General features: G+C 39.4%; 1 protein-coding gene and 1 non-coding gene across 5 annotated transcripts in view; one reads left to right on the top strand and one right to left on the bottom strand.

The window, feature by feature from the left end:
* LOC128701514 (uncharacterized) overlaps positions 1 to 25053 on the top strand; it is a 60071-nt gene that overhangs the window by 23856 nt on the left and 11162 nt on the right. Inside the window, exon 2 of the transcript XR_011394191.1 lies at positions 1137 to 1400. This is a non-coding gene — a transcript (uncharacterized protein). The remainder of the gene's footprint in view (positions 1 to 1136; positions 1401 to 25053) is intronic.
* e(y)3 (enhancer of yellow 3) overlaps positions 11500 to 25053 on the bottom strand; it is a 115756-nt gene continuing 102202 nt past the window's right edge. For all 4 annotated transcript variants that reach the window (XM_070101727.1, XM_070101725.1, XM_070101728.1 and 1 more), the window contains one exon: positions 11500 to 18166. In XM_070101727.1, coding sequence (XP_069957828.1) covers positions 18042 to 18166 — 125 coding nt within the window. In that variant the 3' untranslated portion in view covers positions 11500 to 18041. The remainder of the gene's footprint in view (positions 18167 to 25053) is intronic.

The following is a 25053-nucleotide window of genomic DNA, read 5'->3' as shown; positions in this document are numbered from 1 at the left end:
ATTTCCCCATATACATTAACTGTAATAGAGAGAGAGCCTGAGATCAAACCCAGAGTGACTTCACAGGAGATTAAGGAAAATAATCTAGAACTATTTTATAATGTGTTAATTAGAGCTTCTTTTTAGTAAGCCATACAGGAAAAGGGATTACTAGCCCACTTCCCCAGGGATATGAAATAAAAAGCACTAAGAACAAGAACTATTAAGATAAAATCAAAGAAAACTCAGATGAGTGTGTATACATAAACATGTACACGTGTGTGTTGTGTGACCTAAGTGTAAGTACTAGAAGTAGCAAGATGTACCTGAAATCTTGCATGATTATGAGACAAAAAAAGACACCAGCAATCCTACCATGATGTAAAACAAATACAGGCTTCCTTTTTACGCTCGCTTGGTAGGACTGTAGTACCTCCTTGAATGGTTGCTGTCTACCAGCCTACTACTACTGTGAGCAGGGTAATATTTAGTGAAAAGATTCAGGGAAACCAATTATTTTTATATAGTTGGACTTGAGTACTGGAAACGGGAAGCACAATGCCTGCACTTTAAAGGAGGGGTTTGGGATTTTGGCAGTTTGGAAGGATTTGTTATATATATTTTATATATGCTTCTAAACTGTTCTATCTGGGTGCCTCTGCAAAGACAGTATGTATGAGTGAGATGAAAATGTTGAATAATGATGAAAGTATTTTGTTTTTGGGGATTTTCTTTCTTTTTGCGTCACCCTGCCTAGGTGGGAGATGGCTGACTTGTTGAAATAGGAGTTAGGAGTGGTTATAGCAGATGTCAGCCTGTCCAGAAACCAATTTTGAGCCATGTGTAGAAGAAGGATTAAGTTGTCTCCCAAGAAATCCCAAACATTGACTAAGGAACAGGAGTGATGAAGCCGCTTTCACAGTGACTTGTAACTGTGGCGGGTCGTTTACAGATGCTTAACTAGCAACCCCTTGGACTCGTGCCACACTTGTGGTACCAGAGAACACTATGAATTTCTAATAATTTGGGCCTGTTTTAGTGCTAAAAGTGTTGAGTTGGTTGTGCTGCACAAAAACCAACATGTGGACCAATACAACTACCTAGAACTGCTCTCATCATTTACCCAAATCTTTCACTCATTTACTCAAATTTTTCAGACAATTTTCCTTGTCATACTGCTAAATCGGTTGTTCATTGGCTTCGTTACTGTGAAGTACCCTTCTTCGATTACTGGCAAGAAAATTTCCCAGACTTGAACCCCATTAAGGCCATCAGCTCACTCCCATGGCTGGAGGTCGCCTTCCACCAGTAGTGGTAGAATTTACCCCCAAGAAACCCTCAAGAATTTATGTGATTTACTTCCTAGATGATTGAAGGATGCCCTAATGGGCAAGAACACTCTACAAAATACTATATCATTGGTAAGTACACCACAATATTTTTTTATTTCAAAAGTTTGTAATTGTGGTCTGACCATTTCCAAAATTAGTTCCTACAAAATAACTAGAAAGTTTCTTCTGATTGCCTTCAAAATTTCAACACCTGTCTCCTGTTAATAGCATATGTAGATGCCTCTTTGCATCTCGAAATGGTATATGTACAGTAATGCTCCATGTAACTGGTCTCTATATAACAGACTTCGGAAATACAGAACAAAATCCATTGGGTCGATCATTTTAGGAATAATGGGCAGTCCTTGGTTACAGAATTGTTCATGATTGTTACAGTCATGGCAAAGCAGTCTCATCTCTCTCCACCACAGTTGCCATTACTGGCCACTCACTCTCCCCTATTGGTTATGTGGAGGGTTTACTTAGTAATATATTTCATTACATAACTGGATTATACCTAGGTAGTAGGTTGGTAGACAGCAACTGCCCAGGGAGGTACTGCCAAGTGAGTGTAAAACGAAAGCCTGTGTAATTATTTTACATGATGGTAGGACTGCTGGTGTCTTTTTGTTTGTCTCATACACTTGCAAGATTTCAAGTATGTCTTGTTACTTCTTCTTACACTTAGGTCACACTACACATGCATGTACAAGCATATATATATGTACACATCCCTCTTGGTTTTCTTCTATTATCTTACTAGTTCTTGTTCTTATTTCCTCTTGTCTCCATGGGGAAGTGGAACAGACTTCTTCCTCTGTAAGCCACGTGTGTCGTAAGAGTCGACCAAAATGCCGGGAGCAAGGGACTAGTAACCCTTCTCCTGTATACATTACTAAAGAAACTTTTGTTTTTCTTTTTGGGCTACCCTGCCTCAGTGGGAAATGGCCGATTTGTTGCACGATGAAGAACTGGATTATGCTTCCTAAAGGGGAGTGGGTGTCTTAATGCTGGTTAGGGGCTCTTGATCCAAGGAAATAAACTTCACCTTGCTCTGAAATCTCAATGCCTTTCATTTTACAGGTGCTGTATGACCTCTGTTTAGTCCTTTTCCCTAATTACAGTAAAGCGATCATATACGGCATCAATCTTTGTTGGCTGATGCATCGTATGAAATGGATGAAACACTTCTTCGATATAGGTGCATGGCCTCTTATACCATAGTGGTCAAGTTTGTGGAGTAGGATGCTGTGGTCTACTGTGTCAAACGCCTTTCTTAGGTCAATAAAAATTCCTAGCGGATATTCCTTATTTTCCAATGCTGTGTAAAGCAGATTTAGCATTTTTATAATTGCATCATTAGTGCTTTTATTTTTCCTGAATCCAAATTGGCAGGGGTTGAGTATGTTTTGTGACGTTATAAATGAATATAGTCTCCTGTGCATGAGTTTCTCAAAGATTTTGGATAGCAATGGTAAGTTTGATATTGGCCTATAGTTGTTTAAATCTGTAGGGTCACCACCTTTATGTATTGGTGTAACCCTTGCTGTCTTGAGTAGTTTCAGGAAGGTGCTAGTTTCTAGTGACTTCTTAAAAAGTAATGAAATAGCATGCGAAAGGACATGTGCCGCTCGCTTGTACAATAATGGTGGGACACGAGACAGATTCCCTGAGTTATTTTTAAGTGACTTTATGATTGCGGTGACTTCCGTAGGCTCAGTTGGTACAAGATAGAAGGAATTTGGGAAATTCCCATCTAGGTAGTCCCCGGCATGGGCATTGGTACGTGGGATTTTATTGGCGAGATTAGATCCTGTTGTTGAGAAGGAGTCGTTTATCTTGTTAGCTGTGTCAGTGGGATGCAGTGGTGTTTCATTAGGTTTAGTTAGGACAATATTCTTGTTTTTTTTTCAGTTTGTGGGTCCCTAGAATCTGGGAGAGTGTTTTCCAGATCTTTTTTATATCTCCTCTTGTGTCAGTGAATCTGCTGGAGTAGTATAGTTGTTTGGCTTTCTTTATTACTTTGGCGAGAACTGATGAATAGTGTTTAAGAATATCTTTGTGTATTTACTGTTATTCAGACTACTGCATTAGTGTAGAAATGGTATAAATAATATCAGCGCACTTGTGAAAGAATATTAGACTCAGCAGTTGACGTGTATTGGACGCTTGGCATGATTTGTTTACTTTTGAACTTTGGTAAAAATCGAACATTTCTGCTACTTAGAGCTCAATTTCAAGGTACAGTGAACCCTCGACCAACGTTGGCATTGTCTAACGTTAAATCCAACTAGCGATACATTTTAACGCAAAAATTTTGCCTCGACTAGCGCTAAAAAACCCAACCAACGCTATTCGTTCCGTTCAAGACACGTCCACTTGTGGCCTGAGCGCACCTCACTTGTCTCATGGGTGCCAGTGTTTACAAGCCAGCCAGCCACCACGGTCCCATCCAAACATACAATCGGAACATTTCATATTATCACAGCGTTTGTAGTGATTGCACCTGCAAAATAAGTCACCATGGGCCCCAAGAAAGCTTCTAGTGCCAACCCTACAGCAAAAAGGGTGAGAATTACTATGAATATGAAGAAAGAGATCATTGCTAAGTATGAAAGTGGAGTGCGTGTCTTCGAGCTGGCCAGGTTGTACACAAAACCCCAATCAACCAGCAACTAGTGGTGATGTGAGTGAATTTAAGGCCAGCAAAGGTTGGTTTGAGAGATTTAAGAATCGTAGTGGCATATATAGTGTGATAAGGCATGGTGAGGCTGCCAGTTCGGACCACAAAGCGGCTGAAAAATATGTGCAGGAATTCAAGGAGTACATAGACAGTGAAGGACTGAAACCTGAACAAGTGTTTAATTGACGAAACAGGCCTGTTTTGGAAGAAAATGCCAAGCAGGACCTACATTACTCAGGAGGAAAAGGCACTCCCAGGACATAAGCCTATGAAAGACAGGCTTACTCTGTTGATGTGTGCCAATGCTAGTGGTGATTGCAAAGTGAAGCCTTTATTGGTGTATCACTCTGAAACTCCCAGAGTGTTCAGGAAAAACAATGTCCTCAAGGCTAATTTGTGTGTGCTGTGGAGGGCAAACAGTAAGGCATGGGTCACTAGGGATTTTTTCTATGACTAGTTACACCATGCATTTGCCCCCACTGTGAAAAATTACCTCCTGGAAAATAAATTGGACATTAAGTGCCTCCTGGTATTAGACAATGCTCCTGGTCATCCTTCAGACTTGGCAGAGCGACTTTTTGCAGACATGAGCTTCATTAAGGTGAAGTTTTTGCCTCCTAATACCACTCCTCTCCTTCAGCCCATGGACCAGCAGGTCATTGCAAACTTCAAGAAACTGTACACAAAAGCTATGTTTGAAAGGTGCTTTGTAGTGACCTCAGAAACTCAGTTGACTCTAAGAGAGTTTTGGAGAGATCACTTTAGCATCCTCAATTGTGTAAACATTATAGGTAAGGCTTGGGAGGAAGTGACTAAGAGGACCTTGAACTCTGCTTGGAAAAAACTGTGGCCAGAATGTGTAGACAAAAGGGATTTTGAAGGGTTTGAGGCAAACCCTGGGAATCCTATGCCAGTTGAGGAATCCATTGTGGCATTGGGGAAGTCCTTGGGGTTGGAGGTTAGTGGGGAGGATGTGGAAGAGTTGGTGGAGGAGGACAATGAAGAACTAACCACTGATGAGCTGCTAGATCATCTTCAACAGCAAGAGGCCACACCTGAGGAAACTGCTTCGGAGGAGGGGATAGAGAAATTGAAGAAGTTGCCTACTTCAAAGATTAAGGAAATGTGTGCAATGTGGCTTAAAGTGCAAACCTTTTTTGATGAAAATCACCCTGACACAGCTACTGCAAGCCGTGTTGGCAACCTGTACACTGACAATGTTGTGAAACACTTTAGGAATGTCATAAAGGAACGGGAGGTACAGGCCTCTACGGACAGATATGTTGTGCGACAGAGGTCCAGTGACTCTCAAGCTGGTCCTAGTAGCATTAAAAGAAGAAGGGAAGTAACCCCGGAAAAGGACTTGCCACCTCAAGTCCTAATGGAAGGGGATTCCCCTTCTAAACACTAACACCATCAACACACACCCCTCCTCCCATCCCATCGATCATCGCCAGATCTTCAATAAAGGTAAGTGTCATGTAACTGTGCATGTCTTCTTCAGTTTGTGTGTATTAAAATTAATATTTCATGTGGTAAAAATTTTTTTTTTTCAATACTTTGGGGTGTCAGGAATGGATTAATTTGATTTCCATTATTTCTTATGGGGAAAATTAACTCGACTAACGATAATTTCGATTAACAATGAGCTCTCAGGAACGGATTAATATCGTTGGTCGAGGGTCCACTGTACTTTTCATTGTAAAACCAGTCAAAATCATCTCAATTTCTGTAATATGTCTTCCATTCTATAAAATAAGACCAAGAAAACTAGAATACAACAAATACCATACGAAAATACAGTGCAAATTCGCTGTTTTATTCCAAAAATACGGTCAGTTTTTTTTTTTCTCATTACGCACTGTGTGCTGCAGGATTTTTTTTATACTGCACACACTGACCACATAGACTGATTCTTTCATATGTAGGCCTACCAGCTTTCTCTCACTAGATTTGAGGGCGCTAGAATTTAGGCATACTAGTACGTCAAAAACCCTGGGGCGTAAGCCGTACTAGTACAGCCAAAACCCCCAAAGGGTTAACTGCCCATACCCTCTTTTGATATGCCTATATATGCCTCTCTTTTGACCAGTGAGATGTTTTACTCTATTATTCATCCATTTGGGATCATTTTTGTTAGATCTAATTTCCCTACTCTGAACAGAAGCTGTCTGGGCAGCTAGAACTATGCTCTGAAAAATGTCATATTGGCAACCAAGACCACCTACCTGACCCATAGTCAGGTCATCCTAATTTAGCCCACCCAGGTAATTTCTCAGTCCCATGAAATTGGTCAAGCGAAAGTCTGGGACAGAGATTTGATTGTGGTTATCTGGGTTATTCCATGATATAATGAAACTAAGTGATTCGTGATTGCTTTCCCACAAGATTATTAATTAGTGATTCTTTGTTGGCAAGAACCAAGTCAAGCAGATTGTTTCCTCTAGTTGGTTATGTCACCCTGTTTTAAAAAGCAATCCTGAACTGTATAAAAGAAAGTCACTAGACTCAAGATTTCCTGTCACATTGTTCCAATCAATTTGTCTAAAGTTAAAATCTCCCATTAACACAACATTTTCATATCTAGACACCTTATGAATTAAGTCCCATAATGGCTTACTGCACTCCCTGTCAACATTTGGGGGCCTATAAATCACACCCAAAATTAATTTGTCATGACCCTCGAGAAACTGGAGCCAAACAGATTCTGTGTGAATGTTTCTAATCTTATGTCTAAAACAATTTAAATTATCTCTAACATACATCACCACTCCACCACCCTTCCTGTTGACCCTATCAGTGTGGAATAGTTTATAACCCTGTATGTTGCATTCAGAAGGCATTTCTATATCTTTCAGATTGAACCATGTCTCTGTTATAGCAATAATATCTACATTACCTGCACTTGCATGCAATCTTAGCTCGTCTTATTTCTTATTTGTATAGTAAACCTTAAGGGAGCTAGTCACTCATTGCCCTCTACTCTCTCTGTTTGTTGATCAATTGCTTTGCCTTTACTAGCAACTTTGAATACTGTATTGTCTTTTAAACGTATCCCTAAGGTATCCTGGTAATATCTTCTGTTTTCAACCCTAATACTGCAGCCTGATTGTTTCCCACAAACACCCATACCTCTATAATCTGTCAGTTTAAATTCCTAGACAAGTCATCAGTTACCCCCTCAATCGAATTGGCTAATGCAACCACTCCAGCCCCAGAGAGATGGGCTTGTTACCATTACCTGACATAATATCCAACCTGCTGACTATGTCACCAACACCAGCTCCTGGGAGGCACACCCTCTGTCTGACCTTCCTATCTCTTACAAAAAGCACAGTCCATATATGTTACCTGAGAATCTCCTACAATTAGAATATCTTACCTTGATTAGCACTGAAGTCCGTGATACCTTTAACCTCACTAACCACTGAAGCACATTCATCCTGGAGAACAGACATTGGAGGCAATTTTAACCCCAGCATTACACATCTAAATTTAAGGTTACCATTTTATTTTGTTACATAGAGTATGCCTGGGGAAGGTTTCAGGGGTCAATGCCCCCATGGCTCGGTCTGCGACTAGGTCTCATGGCGGATCAGGGCCTGATCATCCAGGCTGTTACTGGTGGCTGCATGCAACCCGACATATGAATCACAGCCCGGCTGGTCAGGTACTGACTTTAGGTACCTGTCCAGCGCCTTCTGGAAGACAGCCAGGGGTCTATTGGTAATCCTCCTCATGTATGCTGGGAGGCAGTTGAACAGTCTTGGGGCCCCTGACACTGTGTTGTCTTTTATCGTGCTAGTGGCACCCCTGCTTTTCGTTGGAGGGATGTTGCATCGTCTCCCAAGTCGTCGTCTTTCATACGGAGTGATTTTCATGTGCAAGTTTGGTACTAATCCCTCTAAGATTTTCGAAGTGTATATAATCATGTATCTCTCCTGCCTGCATTCTAGGGAATACAGGTTGAGGAACTTCAAGCATTCCCAGTAATTGAGGTTTTTTCTCGCAGTTATGTGTACCATGAAGGTTGTCTGTACATTTTCTAGGTAAGCAGTTTCATCTGCCTTGAAAGGTGCTGTTAGTGTGCAGCAATATTCCAGCCTAGATAAAACAAGCGACCTGAAGAGTGTCATCATGGGTTTGGCATCCCTAGTTTTGAAGGTTCTCATTATCCATCCTGTGATTTTTCTAGCAGATGCGATTGATACAGTGTTGTAGTCTCTGAAAGTGAGATCCTCTGACATTATCACTCCCAGGTCTTTTACATTAGTTTTTCACTCTATTGTGTGGATGGAATTTGTTTTATACTCCCATATAGTTTTAATTTCCTCACATTTTCCATATCGAAGTAATTGAAATTTCTCATCATTGAACTTCATATTGTTTTCTGCAGCCCATTTAAAGATTTGGTTGATGTCTGCCTGGAGTCTTGCAGTGTCTTCAATGGAGGACACTGTCATGCAGATTTGGGTGTCATCTGCAAAGGAAGACACAGTGCTGTGGCTTACATCCCTGTCTGTCAGATATGAGGATGAGGAACAAGATGGGAGCGAGTACTGTGCCTTGTGGAGGAGTAGCTGCGTCAGACTTTACTCTGTTTACTACTACTATTTGTGTTCTATTTCTTAGGAAATTAATGACCCATCTTCCAACTTTTTCTGTTATTCCTTTATCTCGCATTTTGTGCTCTATTACACTATGGTCACACTTGTCAAAGGCTTTTGCAAAGTCTATGTATACTACACCTGCATTTTGTTTGTCTTCTAGAACATCCAGGACCTTATCATAGTGGTCCATTAGTTGGGAAAGGCAGGAGCAACCTGCTCTAAACCCGTGTTGCCCTGGGTTGTGTAACTGATAGGTATCTAGATGAGTGGCAATCTTGCTTCTTAGAACCCCTTCAGAGATTTTTATGATGTGGGATATTAGCGCTATCAGTCTGTAGTTCTTTCCTATTGCTTTACTGCCCCCTTTGTGGAGTGGGGCTATGTCTGTTGTTTTTAGCAGCTGTGGGATGACCCCTGTGTCCATGCTCCCTCTCCATAGGATGTTAAAAGCACATGATAGGGGTTTCTTGCAGTTCTTGATGAATGCAGAGTTCCATGAGTCTGGGCCTGGGGCAGAGTGCATGGGCATGTCTTTTATCGCCTTTTCAGTCATTTCCTTGCTGCCATCTGTGTAGGACCCATTTCGTCTAAGTAGGGGCCCAGTACTGGATGTTGTTCTCGACTTAGATTTGGCATAAGAAAAATATTTTGGGTTTCTCTCAATTTCATTTATGGCTTTTGTTTTTTCCCGCATTTCTTGACTCCTGTAAGATTCCTTTAGCTTAAGTTCAATGTTTGCTGTTTCTCTGACCAGTGCCTCCCTTCGTATTACAGATTTACTGGTTTCTTTTAGCTGCTCTGTTATTCTTTGCCTTTGCCTGCACAGGGAACATCTTTCTCTTTCTAGTTTACACCTTCTCTTCCTCTTCCTTAAAGGAATATGGCTTGAGCATACCTTGAGTGCCAGAGTTAATTTGTTCTAGACATAGGTTTGGATCTGTGTTGCTTAGGATATCTTCCCAGTTTGTATCATTTAGGACCTGATTGACTTGGTCCCACATTGTTTTTGTTATTGAAGTTGAATTTGGTGAAGGCTACCTTGTGACTGATCACATTTTATTGGTCTGGGGCCTCGCACATACATGTCTGAACCTCTATTATGTTGTGATCTGAGTACTGTATATCAAATCATCATTGTTGGTGAAGATGAGGTCCAGTGTATTCTCCAATCTTGTTGGCTCTATTATTATCAAAGCTGGTATAATTTAAAAGTGAAACTGATTGTAATTCTAGTGGGTTTGGTGATTGAGGGTATTAGAAGGCAAGACTGTGCTATTAATCAAGCTTGACACTTAGGGGCTAGTAGGTTGATAAAAATTTGCTAAAATCTCCAACAATTATTAGTGGTTTTTATTGAGTGTTTATCATGTCGAGTTATCACAAACAAATCTTATATGGTCACCACATTTATCACCAGTGTTCACTTTATTCATACAATATAATTTGTTAGAATAGAAAAATAGCAGTACCTTCACCTTGTTGATTCTACAGCTGTAGATACCTGTGTACCCAGGTATGCTGAATACACTAGGTTGCTCTTAGTAAGGACATTTGGCAGTTTTCTGTATAGTACTTGCAAGTATGGCTGTTCATAGCTTGTATGTTTTTAAGAGGTTGAGTTCAAGATCAATATTTGTGTGCACTGTAGTGCTAACAACTGCTTAATATGACTTGCTTCCACCTGTGGGCCCTGTTTACCTGTGGTGTCTTCAAACTTTACACCTCACTTCCGATTCCAGTACACAGCCTATCCTCACTAAGCGACATATTCGTTTACCGGGTTCTCTGACCAGTATGCATACCTAAATATATTAGAGCTGATTACCTTTATTCTGTTTATTACAATATACAGTACACTGCTGTATAAACATTTAAAAATATACCAAAAATGTTAAAATGCAGACACTCAAACAATATCAAAGATGGTTGACACAAATCCACTACCATTATAGCATGCTCCTGACTTAGCAATGAATTCGTTTACCGGCGTGGTCTTAGGAATGGAACTCCATCGTTAAGTGAGGAGAGGCTGTATAAGGCTCTCTGACCCTGTGCCTCTGCTTCAGACTAATGGACTAACCATCACCTATCAAAGCTGAGGGACTGATCACCTCAAATTACCTCTCAACTTTTCTCTCCAGTGCTCTAAACACTTTTGTATTTGATGAAGCCTGATGTGCAAGCAAAATATTTCATCAGTAAGGCTACCTAAATGTTAAATGTGTCTCACAACTTGTTCCTTTAAATTAGCTCTTTATATGAATGTGAAACATGGGTGGTGAACAAGAAGGCTGGAGGCAATGGCAATGTCATGTCTGGGGGCAATGTGTGGTGTGAATATAATGCAGAGAATTCATAGTTTGGAAATTAGGAGGAGGTGCAGGATTACCAAAATTATCCAGAGGGCTGAGGAGGGGTTGTTGAGGTGGTTCAGACATGTAGAGAGGATGAAACAAAATAATGACTTTTGAGAGTGTATAAATCTGTAGTGGAAGGAAGTTGGGGTAGAGGTTGGCTTTGGAAAGGGGCTTGGACTTCCAGCATGCATGTGTGTGTGTGTGTGTTAGATAGGAGTGAATGGAGACAAATGGTTTTTAGGACTTGACATGCTGTTGGAGTGTGAGCAAGGTAACATGGAGTCAGGGAAACCGGCAGGCTGGACTTGAGTCCTGGAGATGGGAAGTACAGTGTCTGCACTCTGAAGGAGGGGTGTTAATGTTGCAGTTTTATAACTGTTGTGTAAGCATGCCTCTGGCAAGACAATGATAGAGTGAATGATGAAAGTTTTTCTTTTTCTGTGCCACCCTGCCTTGGTGGAAGAAGGCCAATGTGTTAATAAAATAATAAGTAACCACAAAGTATTTTATCTAGTGGGAGTCTGATATAAACACTTAGGTTCATTACATAAGTTTTACTTACTATTATACACTTTCACAATGATTACAGTAAACAGTTTAAGGCATATATTTGTGACCAAGAATGTACAATTACCTCAGGATATCCCCAAAATGCCCATGTGATATTTTAATTGGGATCCATATATGTAAGCTACAGAAGTTTACTAACAGGTGTTAAAAAGTGCCCATAAATCTTGTCCTGCTTAAAATAAAACCTATAATAATTGATTAGCTTTCAGCTACAAATATACTTTACTGTCAGGTGAACAAGGGCATCAGGTGTTTAGGAGACTTGTCCATAAATTTCGACTCACTTGTACGTAGGATGGTTAGATAGGGTGTAATGCCTTTTACCATAATTGGTCTCCAAATTCAGGTTAGTTCTTTTCAGCAGAATGGGAATTGCTTAAATTACCAACTTTCAGCAGAACTAGTTTCTAACACAGCAACAATTGGGTACATGTATATATACACGACATCTCCACTGCCTTCAGCAGCCTCGTTGCACTGCTCAAAGACCATGTCTAATAGCCACATAAAAATGTTGGTACCACTGGAACATTCCTTTTTCTGCTTCCATAGGTAAACTTTCTCTTTACAGATGCTTTAACATTCCACTTACCTTTCTCCCCTCATCTTCTCTCTAGTTCACCTTTCATAAGACCTATCTTTCAAAAACATCCACTCCCAAATTTATAGCATCTAAACACATTCACTTCCTAAATGCTCCCTCTAATCTGATATCCTATTTTTCATTGACTAGACTTTTTTGTTACTCAGCTGTATGACCCTCTTAGGTTTAGTGCTTTACTTGATGATATTGTTACTGTGTGTTATGTTCACTTTTAATTTTCTTTCTTATGCGCTTTCTCAGATCCTAATCTTTACACTTTTTCTTCAGTATTTCCATAAAGGACTGTCATCAGCAAAGCACAACTGTCAGATTCACTACCTTTTAATCCCACACCCTGCAATTTGCTTCTCTGGAAACTCAATCTAAAACTTTGTTAAACCACCATGGTAACATCACACATCCCTGTTCAAGGTCTACTTTAACTGGAAAGTAATCCCTTTCTTTCCAACATACTCAAACACGAGTCTCAATCTCCCTGTAAAGACTTCTTAGTAACCTACCTATTTCATACATTTGCAACCTCTGCCACATTGCTTCCCCAGCCACCCTATGTATTTTTTAAAACCATAATGGAGGGTGGCACCAATAGGATTTTTTGGAGGGTGTATAAATCTGTAGTGGAGGGAAAGAGGGGTAGGGAGGCCAGCCTAGGAATGGTTGGAGGGTCTTGGTCATCAAACAGGCATGTACAAGCATGTTAAATATGAGTAAGTGGAGGCAAGCGGTTTTTATGGGTGTAAGCAAATTAACATTTATTAAGGGACTGAGGGAAACCGGTTAGCTGGACTTATATTCTGGGTGGGAAGTACGGTGCCTGCACTCTGGAGAGATGGTGGTGGGATATTGGAGGTACACTTGAGCTGTAATGACAGCATGCCTCTGGCAAGACTGACAGTAATGGTGAAAGTGTTTTACTTTCAGGGTACTTTACCTTAGTGGGAAACAGCTGTGTTAATATATAAATGTAACTTACTTACTCTTACCTAAGTATTGTTCACTTGTATGCTTCAGTGTAAACACCTGGTATACACATCCCCTATCCATCCTAAATTCTCCCCTACCCTCTTGGTAATCCTCTCTGTCTTACCTGTTTCAAAATGTTTGTCACTGCATGATCAGAGAAAGGGTCATTAAGGCTGCTTATTACCTGTTCACCACCAGTACAGATACACATCTCTATGACCCAGGGTAGTTGGCTACAGTGTACTTATTTTGTTGATTTAGGTATAGTTTGGTTACCCAAGGATATCGGTTGAGTAGGTCACAAGACAAGACTAGAAAGGGCTACTCTGAAGCAGCAATCCTATACCTTATAGAATTTGATCCATTTAGTATGCCCATGTTACTTTTCAAACTCATTTTCCATGGGAAAAAAAACAAGTATATTATAATCTGTTACACAACTACTTGTATAACTTAGTAAAGCTCTACCCAGAGCAGAAGTTTTATATTTGTCTTTGTGGATTTAGCACTTACGATTGTAATAATATTTATAATTGTGCTGCACCAAGTTTCTACCTTATCAGCAATACCTGCCATCCAAGGTGTGATTCTGATGGTGGTTTAACCAGTGGAAGTATTTTCTTTTTTAATCAGGAAGTATCACCAAATTCACCAAACTCGTAAGGAATGTGTAGCAGCTGGAGAATAAATTTAGGTTTTATCCAAGGAAGATAAGGATAAGTCCAGTTGGATCAAGAGCCTCTCATCATCATCATCAAGGTGGTGGGGGAATCAGTGGAAAGAATGCATCTACTGATACTAAACAACTCAAGATAGATTCCTTGCTGTTAGTGAGGCACTTGATTCCAAGGAATTGAACATATCCTCTTCCTTGGATAAAGCCTGACTGCTGTAGGACCCTTAAGGTTTTAGTGAATCCTACCATGAATGTAATATTAGCTTCTGTATTTTCCCCAGGTTTGACAATGTGTTGTGCTCTGTTTGCTATCAGGAATGAAATGTAGTTGTAATTTAAGAGAGGTGGTGTCGCCTCAAAAATTCGTAAGGCTACAAATTTTGTAGGCTGTGAGGAAGACTCCTATAAGCATGCCTTCCTCTTTTTAAGTCATAATAGAGTTAAAGTGTATGAGATTATCCAATGAATGTAATGCAAGATTAATAAGCAGTGTGTGTGGCATACACAGACACAAACTTGCACACTTTGGGCAAAGGCCAGATTATCCTCAGATGATGATGGGGAGGGTTAGAAGTGTCTTAAGTAGCTGTCATTAGGGTACATAATGCCATAGAGCAGCATTAGACACAACTATACACCATCCAGCAGAGTTCCCTTCAAGGGAGGTTCCTTGATGCTGGTGAGGGGCTCTTGATCAAGGGAATTGGATTTGTTCCAGTTCTCTGAATTGAGCCTGAATACCTTCCATCCTCCCTTTCCCCCATGATTATAATAACCATCCAGTAGAATTAAAGGTACTTTTGGTCTAGGAAGATCTCTTGTATGCCTGCTAGGGAATTTACACAATCTTCCCAGCGCTGTATAGCCCTTGTGGATTAGCGCTTTTTTGATTGTAATAATACACAATCTTACCCACATCACCTGTGACCTGACAGTCCACTTCCCTACATATACTTGCAGGAATGTACTTTTTTTTTTGTTTTTGGTCGATGAAGCAAAGCACAACCCTTGGTAAAATACGTCTTAAAGCCTTGCTGCAGTGCTGTATGACCCTAGTGGGCTTAGTGCTTGGTTTTGATTGTAACAAAGCCTTGCTTTGTACTAATAACCCTTATGACAAAGGTCATGGAAGAAATACTATCAGCCTTACTGCAATAAGCTGTATGACCAATACAGGTTTGGTGCTTGCTTTAGAATATGACAATTACTTAACTTTTTTTTATCACACTCGTATGGTCATTTTACGAGATCTGTGATATGAGCACTTCCCACAAATGTAATCACAGAGCTGTCTAACCCTCAGTCCTGAATTAGCACATTTTATTATACATTCAGTTGATCAGTGATCATGTATCACCTACAAATGATAATCATAGCAGTTTTAGCCCTGGTGTTGCACTTGGCCATAGCTGAAAATGTTAGGTAAGACACACATGCAACAATTAGGTATCTATTTCGAAACGCTTCGCCTACACAGTAGGCTTCTTCAGTCGAGTACAGAAAAGTTGATAGAAGCAGAAGAGACTTGAAGACGATGTAATCAGTCCATCACCCCAAGTCTCTTCTGCTTCTATCAACTTTTCTGTACTCGACTGAAGAAGCCTACTGTATAGGCGAAACGTTTCGAAACAAAGATACCTAACTGTTGCATATGTGTCTTACCTAACAACCTGTCGGTATTTTATACCATTTTAATGTTCATAGCTGAAAACAGAGGCTATACAGAAGCATTTTAACTGGACCTGTTACAAAAGGTAAATAACACTGACAAATGTATAACACTCACAACATTTGGTACTAACTTTATTATGGTAACTCTTTGCCTACCAGGGGCTTTATCAATCCAAGACATAAAAACAGCAAAATTTATATTACCATGTAGGTCAATTGTACTGTAAGCACAGTGCACAGAAAGATTGTCACCTTATGGCCTAAAATAATTTAGCCAAAAATCTGGATATACTGAAATTCCTGTACTTTATGCAACTGCAATAGTAAGACAAATGTATATGATTCTAAAGAATGGTATTTACTTAAATCTGTTTCTTTACTGCACTTCAAGTGTTTGTTGGGTTTGGATCTGTCCAATTCCCTGAATTAAGCCTATTACTATGAATAAGAGATACTATTAATAGTACACCAAATTTATTTATACTCGAGACACTGGTGTGCAAGTCTAGCTATATCTTCCACATTTCTCGCATCCCCACATGTCAAACTTCAGCTTTGATTTTATGGGGTTCTTGCTAGTTAAGTCTAATGGTAGTGGTTACTCCAATAAAGTACTTAAAGGAGCTAGAATATAATTTGCCACACTGCTGTTGGGAAGGATAGCAAATCTTTCCAGAGATTTTCAAACTTGGACATTTTGAGGAACTGTAGGGTACATCTACAGTCATTAATGAAACAAGAGGGGAAGTGTAGCCTTGAAGACCTGGTCCAGGTAGTACATTCCTTCTTTAGGTATTCTGGGCTACATAGGTCCTCAGAATCCAATGGCAACAGCTGCAGTGTGTGTGCACGTGGATATCTTTCTCATAGCACTCGGGAGGTTGAGCATCACTGACCTATAGCAGAGATTTCCACTTGAATACGAGGACAAACATGCCTTCTTTGATGTGCACTCCTATGCAGACTTGACAAAAAGCTGCTTCCAACTAATGACAATGCAGTTCCATTAAGACTATGACAAGTTATTTTAGTGCTTAGTTTGAATTACAATAATGTACAAGAAGTGCAGAGTTGCCATCATATTTTATTTGAGGGTCTCCAGGGTATGTAGCCCTTGAATACTTTGAGGAGAAAAGTGATCGGGTCTTCCATAACTTGATTCCCCACTTCATTTCATCAACAACTGTAAATGTAATGTTCTGAGGATCATCAATACCTACAAGTTTGACAAATCTCTGGAAAGACTTGTCATTCTTCCCAATAATTCTACTGCCTACTCTGTTTAATATTAGAATAGTCACTACTACCAGTATTAACATTAAGCAGCTTGACCAGCAAGAAACCAGTAAGTCTAGCTGAAACCAAAGCTGGAGTGTGAAGTCACATGGGGATTTGAGAAACAGCTAAAAATATACACAGAACACACTAGTGTCAATGAGCATAAATATGCCAGCCACTGTGACAATGTTAATAATCTGCATTATTTACAGTAGCAGCCATTGTCATCTGATTAAATGGAATGGTAAAATTATCATCAAGGAAGAGGATTTAAAATGTTTAGTTGTCTTAATGCAGTCGAGAAGTAATAACATTACCAAAGTTTGACTAAATTGATTTTAGGCCAACAAAACTTGTCAGGTGACATCATTAAATCATTATGTGCACCTAATCTTCCCCGACTACCACGCTATTATTGATATTGTATGGGATTAATAAAACCCCTGATAGGCAAAAAACAGACTGGGCTATGAGGGGCAGTAACCTCCCTGATCTATCTACAGGTGAACCTAACTTTGTATGTAAAGTAAATGGACACAAGTGCAACTAGTGTCCATTTACTTTACATAGTCGGTAATTCTACCAACATATATACAACTTTGTATGTGTTCTCTTTTGTACACATGTTAGACTTGGTGGTCCACAGAAGCATTACCTTAAGGAGGAACCTCCAGTGGTTTTCTTGTTCACTTGTACAGCAATGACCTGCTTTTTATATATCTACACACCATCCTTTTATTATGATGAAAGTGTTAAACCTGTACAGGGGTCACATAGCACCTGGGAAATGGAAGGCAATTGTGTTTGACCTGAGGAAGGAAAGAACGAACTAGAGCTCCACACTGGCATCAAGGTACCCACCTTATAGTTAAATTACCCTTTTAAAATTTTAATTATCCTTAAAATGAATGCCTCTTATTACTTCCCACTACCCAGGTACTATATGACCTCACTACAGATCTAATGCTCCTCCATGAATATATAATACAACTCTCTTTTTCCCTTACTGGTACCTTTCAATCCTTAAATGTAAATTCTATTTTTTCACTTGTATGCTGCTGAGCACAGTTCTCACTGTCTGCACATTCCTGTTTAACACTGCCATTAACTGGAAAATGTTTCACCATTTCATATATGACACTTGAAAAGCTTTGTTCATGTCTCATTTCTCTTCATAACTTTGTAGGTAGTCCTTTCCATACTTGTTATTTTTGCTATATTAAAAATTACACAAAACTACTCACCCAAGCAAAAAATGTTGTCTTTTTTCAACACTTAAAAACATGTCGGGAATTTTGAACCTTTAAAGTACTTTCACATTAATAGCCAGAAGCCATTTTTTTCTTAGCTGCTGCTATAATACGAGAATGATTTAGGGCAGTAGAATTACGCATTTTATAACAGTTGATACAAAAACGTTCATTTTCATATATTGTGGAGCAACCTGAAAAAAAAAAATAATTATATAATTAAAACAATGGTAAAATACATGATATTCCTACAACTGCCTTGCCAAAATTAATGTTTTTACTATACTTAGCAGATCTGAATTAAGATAATATTTTTTTTTTTTTTCAACAAGTCGGCCGTCTCCCACCGAGGCAGGGTGACCCAAAAAAGAAAAAAATCCCCAAAAAGAAAGCACTTTCATCATCATTCAACACTTTCACCACACTCACACATTATCACTACTTTTGCAGAGGTGCTCAGAATACAACAGTTTAGAAGCATATACGTATAAAGATACACAACATACCCCTCCAAACTGCCAATATCCCAAACCCCTCCTTTAAAGTGCAGGCATTGTACTTCCCATTTCCAGGACTCAAGTCCGACTATATGAAAATAACCGGTTTCCCTGAATCCCTTCACTAAATATTACCCTGCTCACACTCCAACAGATCGTCAGGTGCCAAGTATCATTCGTCTCCATTCACTCCTATCTAACACGCTCATGCACGCTTGCTGGAAGTCCAAGCCCCTCGCCCACAAAACCACCTTTACCCCCTCTTTCCAACCCTTTCAAGGACAACCCCTACCCCTCCTTCCTTCCTCTATAGATTTATATGCTTTCCATGTCATTCTACTTTGATCCATTCTCTCTAAATGACCAAACCACCTCAACAACCCCTCTTCTGCCCTCTGACTAATGCTTTTATTAACTCCACACCTTCTCCTAATTTCCACACTCCGAATTTTCTGCATAATATTTACACCACACATTGCCCTTAGACAGGACATCTCCACTGCCTCCAACCGTCTCCTCGCTGCTGTATTTACCACCCAAGCTTCACATCCATATAAGAGTGTTGGTACTACTATACCTTCATACATTCCCTTCTTTGCCTCCATAGATAACGTTTTTTGACTCCACATGTACCTCAACGCACCACTCACCTTTTTTCCCTCATCAATTCTATGATTAACCTCATCCTTCATAAATCCATCCGCCAACACGTCAACTCCCAAGTATCTGAAAACATTCACTTCTTCTATACTCCTCCTCCCCAATTTGATATCCAATTTTTCTTTATCTAAATCATTTGATACCCTCATCACCTTACTCTTTTCTATGTTCACTTTCAACTTTCTACCTTTACACACATTCTCAAACTCATCCACTAACCTTTGCAATTTTTCTTTAGAATCTCCCATAAGCACAGTATCATCAGCAAAAAGTAACTGTGTCAATTCCCATTTTGAATTTGATTCCCCATAATTTAATCCCACCCCTCTCCTGAACACCCTAGCATTTACTTCTTTTACAACCCCATCTATAAATATATTAACCCTTTCAGGGTCCGTCCCGTAGATCTACGGCTTTACGTTCAGGGTCCAAACCGTAGATCTACGCCATGAGCTCAGCTCACTCTGATAAACTGTGAGTGGTACATTTGGGCCTAGATATGAGAGAATACATCTATGTGGTATGTGTGCACCACATAAAACAGATCCTGCAGCACACTGTGTATAATGAGAGAAAAAAAATGAAATCATGATTTTTCGATTAAAACAGCAACTTTGCAGTGTTTTTTCGTATGTTTTTTATAGTTGTATTTGCGATTTCTTGGTCTCATTTGATAGAATGGAAGACATATTACAGAAATAGAGATGATTTTGATTGGTTTTAGCACTGGAAATGGCTTGCAACTGAGCTCAAAGTAGCGGAAATGTTAAATTTTTGCCGATATTCAAGAGTAAACAAACGACCTCACACGTCTAATACACACCAGCTGGTGGGTCTAATATACATTCACAAATATGGTGATGATATTTATACAATTATTACAGTATTGCATAACAGTAAATCTTCTATTTTTTGGTGTGAATAAAAATTCATTATGTGAATAAAAAATCAAAATGGAATTTATTTGTAAAGCCTCAAAACATAACTAATGAACAGAGGAAATGTTAGTTTAGTGCCAGGAATGCCTACATTGTTCATTCTGGACCCTATTTTGAAATTGGAATATTTTGAACTTTGTGTTAAATTGGCCAAATTAACAATTTCCGATCACTTTATTTTGTAGTTGAAACAGTTGACTTGGCGATTTCTTGTGCTCAATCAATAGAATAGAAGTAATACTAGTGAAATAGCTAAGAATTTGGTTGATTGGAATAATGTAATTGGCCTAAAATGGGAGTCAAAGTCGGCAAAATCGCCGATTCGTAAATATCGCTGACACATCAAAATTCGCGAGAGCATAATTTCGTCAGTTTTCCACCAAATTTCGTACTTTTTGTTTTATTACCTTCACAAAAAGATTCTCTATGATTTCATAAGAAAAAATAACAAATTTTTTTTTTGAAAATTCTTGGACACTGGTGCGTGACTCCAGATTTGGGCCTTGGACCCTGAAAGGGTTAAACAACCATGGTGACATTACACATCCCTGTCTAAGACCTACTTTTACCGGGAAGTATTCTCCCTCTCTTCTACGTACCCTAACCTGAGCCTCACTATCCTCATAAAAGCTCTTTACAGCATTTAGTAACTTTCCACCTATTCCATATACTTGCAACATCTGCCACATTGCTCCTCTATCCACTCTATCATATGCCTTTTCTAAATCCATAAATGCAATAAAAACTTCCCTACCTTTATCTAAATACTGTTCACATATATGCTTCAATGTAAACACTTGATCTACACATCCCCTACCCACTCTGACACCTCCTTGCTCATCTGCAATCCTACATTCTGTCTTACCTCTAATTCTTTCAATTATAACCCTACCATATACTTTTCCTGGTATACTCAGTAAACTTATTCCTCTATAATTTTTACAATCTCTTTTGTCCCCTTTCCTTTTATATAAAGGGACTATACATGCTCTCCGCCAATCCCTAGGTACCTTTCCCTCTTTCATACATTTATTAAACAAAAGTACCAACCACTCCAACACTATATCCCCCCCTGCTTTTAACATTTCTGTCATGATCCCATCAGTTCCAGCTGCTTTACCCCCTTTCATTCTACGTAATGCCTCACGTACCTCCACCACACTTACATTCTGCTCTTCTTCACTCCTAAAAGATGGTATACCTCCCTGGCCAGTGCATGAAATTACCGCCTCCCTTTCTTCCTCAACATTTAAAAGTTCCTCAAAATATTCTCGCCATCTACCTAATACCTCCCTCTCCCCATCTACTAACTCCCCTACTCTGTTTTTAACTGACAAATCCATACTTTCCCTAGGCTTTCTTAACTTGTTTAACTCACTCCAAAAATTTTTCTTATTTTCATTAAAATTTCTTGACAGTGCCTCTCCCACTCTTTCATCTGCTCTCACCACTCTCTTCACCTTTCTTTTACTCTCCATATACTCTGCTCTTCTTATAACACTTCTGCTTTGTAAAAACCTCTCATAAGCTACCTTTTTCTCTTTTATCACACCCTTTACTTCATCATTCCACCAATCACTCCTCTTTCCTCCTGCCCCCACCCTCCTATAACCACCTTTATAACCATCTATAACCTATAACCTCTATAACCATCTTTATTCTATTTCCATTGATTGTAATTTTTTTTTTTTTTTTTTTACCTCACTGGTTATCCCCCCCACCAAGGTAAGACGACAAAAAGAAAAAAAATCACATTCAACTGTTGTCTTGCCAGAAGTATGCTAACTTAGCCTCATACATGTTCAAAGCCTCCTTTACCACCCTTCTACATTTTACCTCAGATTTACACACCATTTTCATCTTTCTCCATCTCCTCAACAACCCCTCAGCCCTCTGAATTATGCATTTATTAACCCCACATTACCTTTTAATTTCTTCTCTCCAATCTATAAGACATTCACACCACACACAACATCCCCACTGACTCTAGCCACCTCCTTGTTGCAGCGTTTCAAACTCCAGCCTCGCCTATATAAAAGTGTTGGTACCACTATACTCTAATACATTAGTTTTTACTTTGTCTTCATAGATAAATTTTTTCTTTCCACAGAATGCCTCAAAACACCACCTACTTTTTTTGCCCTCATCTAGTCTATGGTTCACCTTGTTTTTCATAGACCCATCTGCTGATACATCCATTGCTAAATATCTAAAAACATCCAATTCTTCCTATATAATATTCAATCTATCACTCCAAAGACTTTTAGTTATCCTCATCACCTTTACTCTTTTCTACATTCGCTTTAATTTCTTTTTATGTATCTCAAACTTATCCACCAACATTTGCAACTACCTTGTCTTCAGAATCCCTCAAAAGAACTGTCATCAGCAAAGAACTGTGATAACTCCAACCTTTTATCAGATCCAACATCCTACACCTCTAGCATTAATTTCTTTTACTACCCCATCTGTGTGTGTGTGTTAATAAGCTTTCATAGTGACATACATCCCAGTCTCTTTCACTGGGAAAATAGTGCCCAGTTCCCTCCTACATACCCTAACCTGAGCCTCACTGTGTAAAAAATCTAACTGCTTTTATTAACATATTTCTTATTCCATACATCTGTAATATCTGCCACATGGCTCCCCTATCCACTATCATATGCCTTTTTTAAATCCATAAATGCAACCAACAGCTCCTTAACTTTATGTATTGCTCATTTATGTGCTTCAATGTAAATACTTGTTCCACACACACAGGCGGGCCTTGCTTTACAGCGTTTTGCTAATGCAGCAGTTTTTCAAGTACAGTGGAACCTCGGTTTTCATATGCCCTAGTTTGAGACAATTCTTGGAGAAAATTCTCTGTAAAATGTATTTTTTGTTAATATTTTTTGGGTGTCTGGAACAGAACCAATCAATCCGTTCCAGACACCCAAAAATATTAAAAAAAATACATCTTATAGAGAATTTTCTCCAACTAGGGCATACGAAAACCGAGGTTCCACTGTACACCCATTCTTCATTTATTCAGACTTCCTATGCTATATTCACCACTCACTATAAGCTAAGAATGAAAATATTTTAAGGTAAGTAATGTGTGTACTGTATATAGTTCTATTGCTCACTTAATATATGATAGTGTAAACATGTTACCAGGCTTTTATATGCATTTGAAAGTGAGAAAAGGCTATGTTTCACTTTACAGCAGTAGCCTGGAACCTAACCTGCTGTATAAGCAGGGCCCTCCTGTACCCTACTCTTCCTCAATCCCCCATTCTTATACAATCCTACTTTCTCTCTTACCTTTTAACAATTACCATAATATATTTTTTTTTAACACATTAGCTGTTTCCCACCAAGGCAGGGTAGCCAAAAAAAAAAGAAAAACTTTCATCATTCACTCCATCACTGTCTTCCCAGAGACTTGGTCACACTACAGTTATAAAACTGCAACATTAACACCCCTATTTAAGAGTGTAGGCACTGTACTTCCCACCTCCATGACTCAAGTCTGATCTAGCAGTTTCCCTGAATCCCTTCGTAAATGTTACCTTGCTCACACTCCAACAGCACGTCAAGTTCTAAAAACTTTGTGTCCACTCACTCCTATCTAACATGCTCATGCATGCTTGCTGGAAATCCAAGCCCCTCGCACACTAAACCTCCTTTACCCCCTCCCTCCAACCTATCCTAGGCTGACCCCTACCCTGCCTTCCTTCCACTACATATTTATATGCTCTCCAACTCATTCTACTTCATTCCATCCTCTACTAAATGTCCGAACCACCTCAACAACCCCTCTGGATAATACTTTTAGTAACCCCACACTACCTCATTTCCAAACTATGGATTCTCTGCATTATATTCACTCCACACATAGCCCTCAGACACGACATCTCCACTGCCTCCGGCCTTCTCCTTGTTGCAATATTCACCACCCATGCTTCACACCCATATAAAAGCATTGGTATAACTACGTTCTCATACTTTCCCCTCTTTGCTTCCATAGATAATGTTTTTTGTCTCCACAGACTCCTCAGTGCACCACTCCCCATTAAACTTTATCTGGTGTACTCAACAGGCTCATCTCTCCTGTCCCTCATTTTCCTTGTACAAAGAAAAACACACACACTGCTAATCTGTAGGTACCTTCCACTAAAAAATATTCCCACCTGCCTTTAACATCCCAATCTTAATCCCATCTATCCCACCTGCTTTACTCCCTTTCATTCTGTCCACTGCCTCATGCACTTATCCTATATATCCACCCCTGGGTCTTCCTTAATCTTGCAAGATGTTATTCCTCTTGCCCACTATGAGAAGTCACTGCCTTCCTTGCATCACTAACATTTAAAAGTACCTCTCTTCCATTTTTATTCTCTCCAAAATGTTCTTATTTTGAGCAAAATCTGCTTATAAAAACTTACCCATTCTCTCAAGGTACATTATATATATATACATCTTTCTTTCTTTCAACACACCAGCCGTATCCCACTGAGGTGGGGTGGCCCAAAAGGAAAAACGAAAGTTTCGCCTTTTAAATTCAGTAACATATACAGGAGAAGGGTTACTAGCCCCTTGCTCCTGGCATTTTAGTCGCCTCTTACAACACGCATGGCTTACGGAGGAAGAATTCTGTTCCACTTCCCCATGGAGGTAGGAGGAAATAAACAAGAACAAGAACTAGAAAGAAAATAGAAGAAAACCCAGATGGGTGTGTATATATACGTTTGTACATGTATGTGTAGTGTGACCTAAATGTAAGTAGAAGTAGCAAGACGTACCTGAAATCTTGCAAGTGTATGAGACAGAATAAAAAGACACCAGCAATCCTACCATCATGTAAAACAATTACAGGCTTCTGTTTTACACTCACTTGGCAGGACGGTAGTACCTCCCTGGGTGGTTGCTGTCTACCAACCTACTACCTTTAATATATATATCTTTCTTCTTTCAACACACCGGCTGTATCCCACCGAGGCG

Source organism: Cherax quadricarinatus, chromosome 78, assembly GCF_038502225.1.
Source record: "Cherax quadricarinatus isolate ZL_2023a chromosome 78, ASM3850222v1, whole genome shotgun sequence".
In the NCBI taxonomy this organism is placed as follows: Eukaryota; Metazoa; Arthropoda; class Malacostraca; order Decapoda; family Parastacidae; genus Cherax; species Cherax quadricarinatus.
The sequence above is the reverse complement of the archived record's forward strand: the minus strand, read 5'-3'. Positions and strand labels throughout refer to the sequence as shown.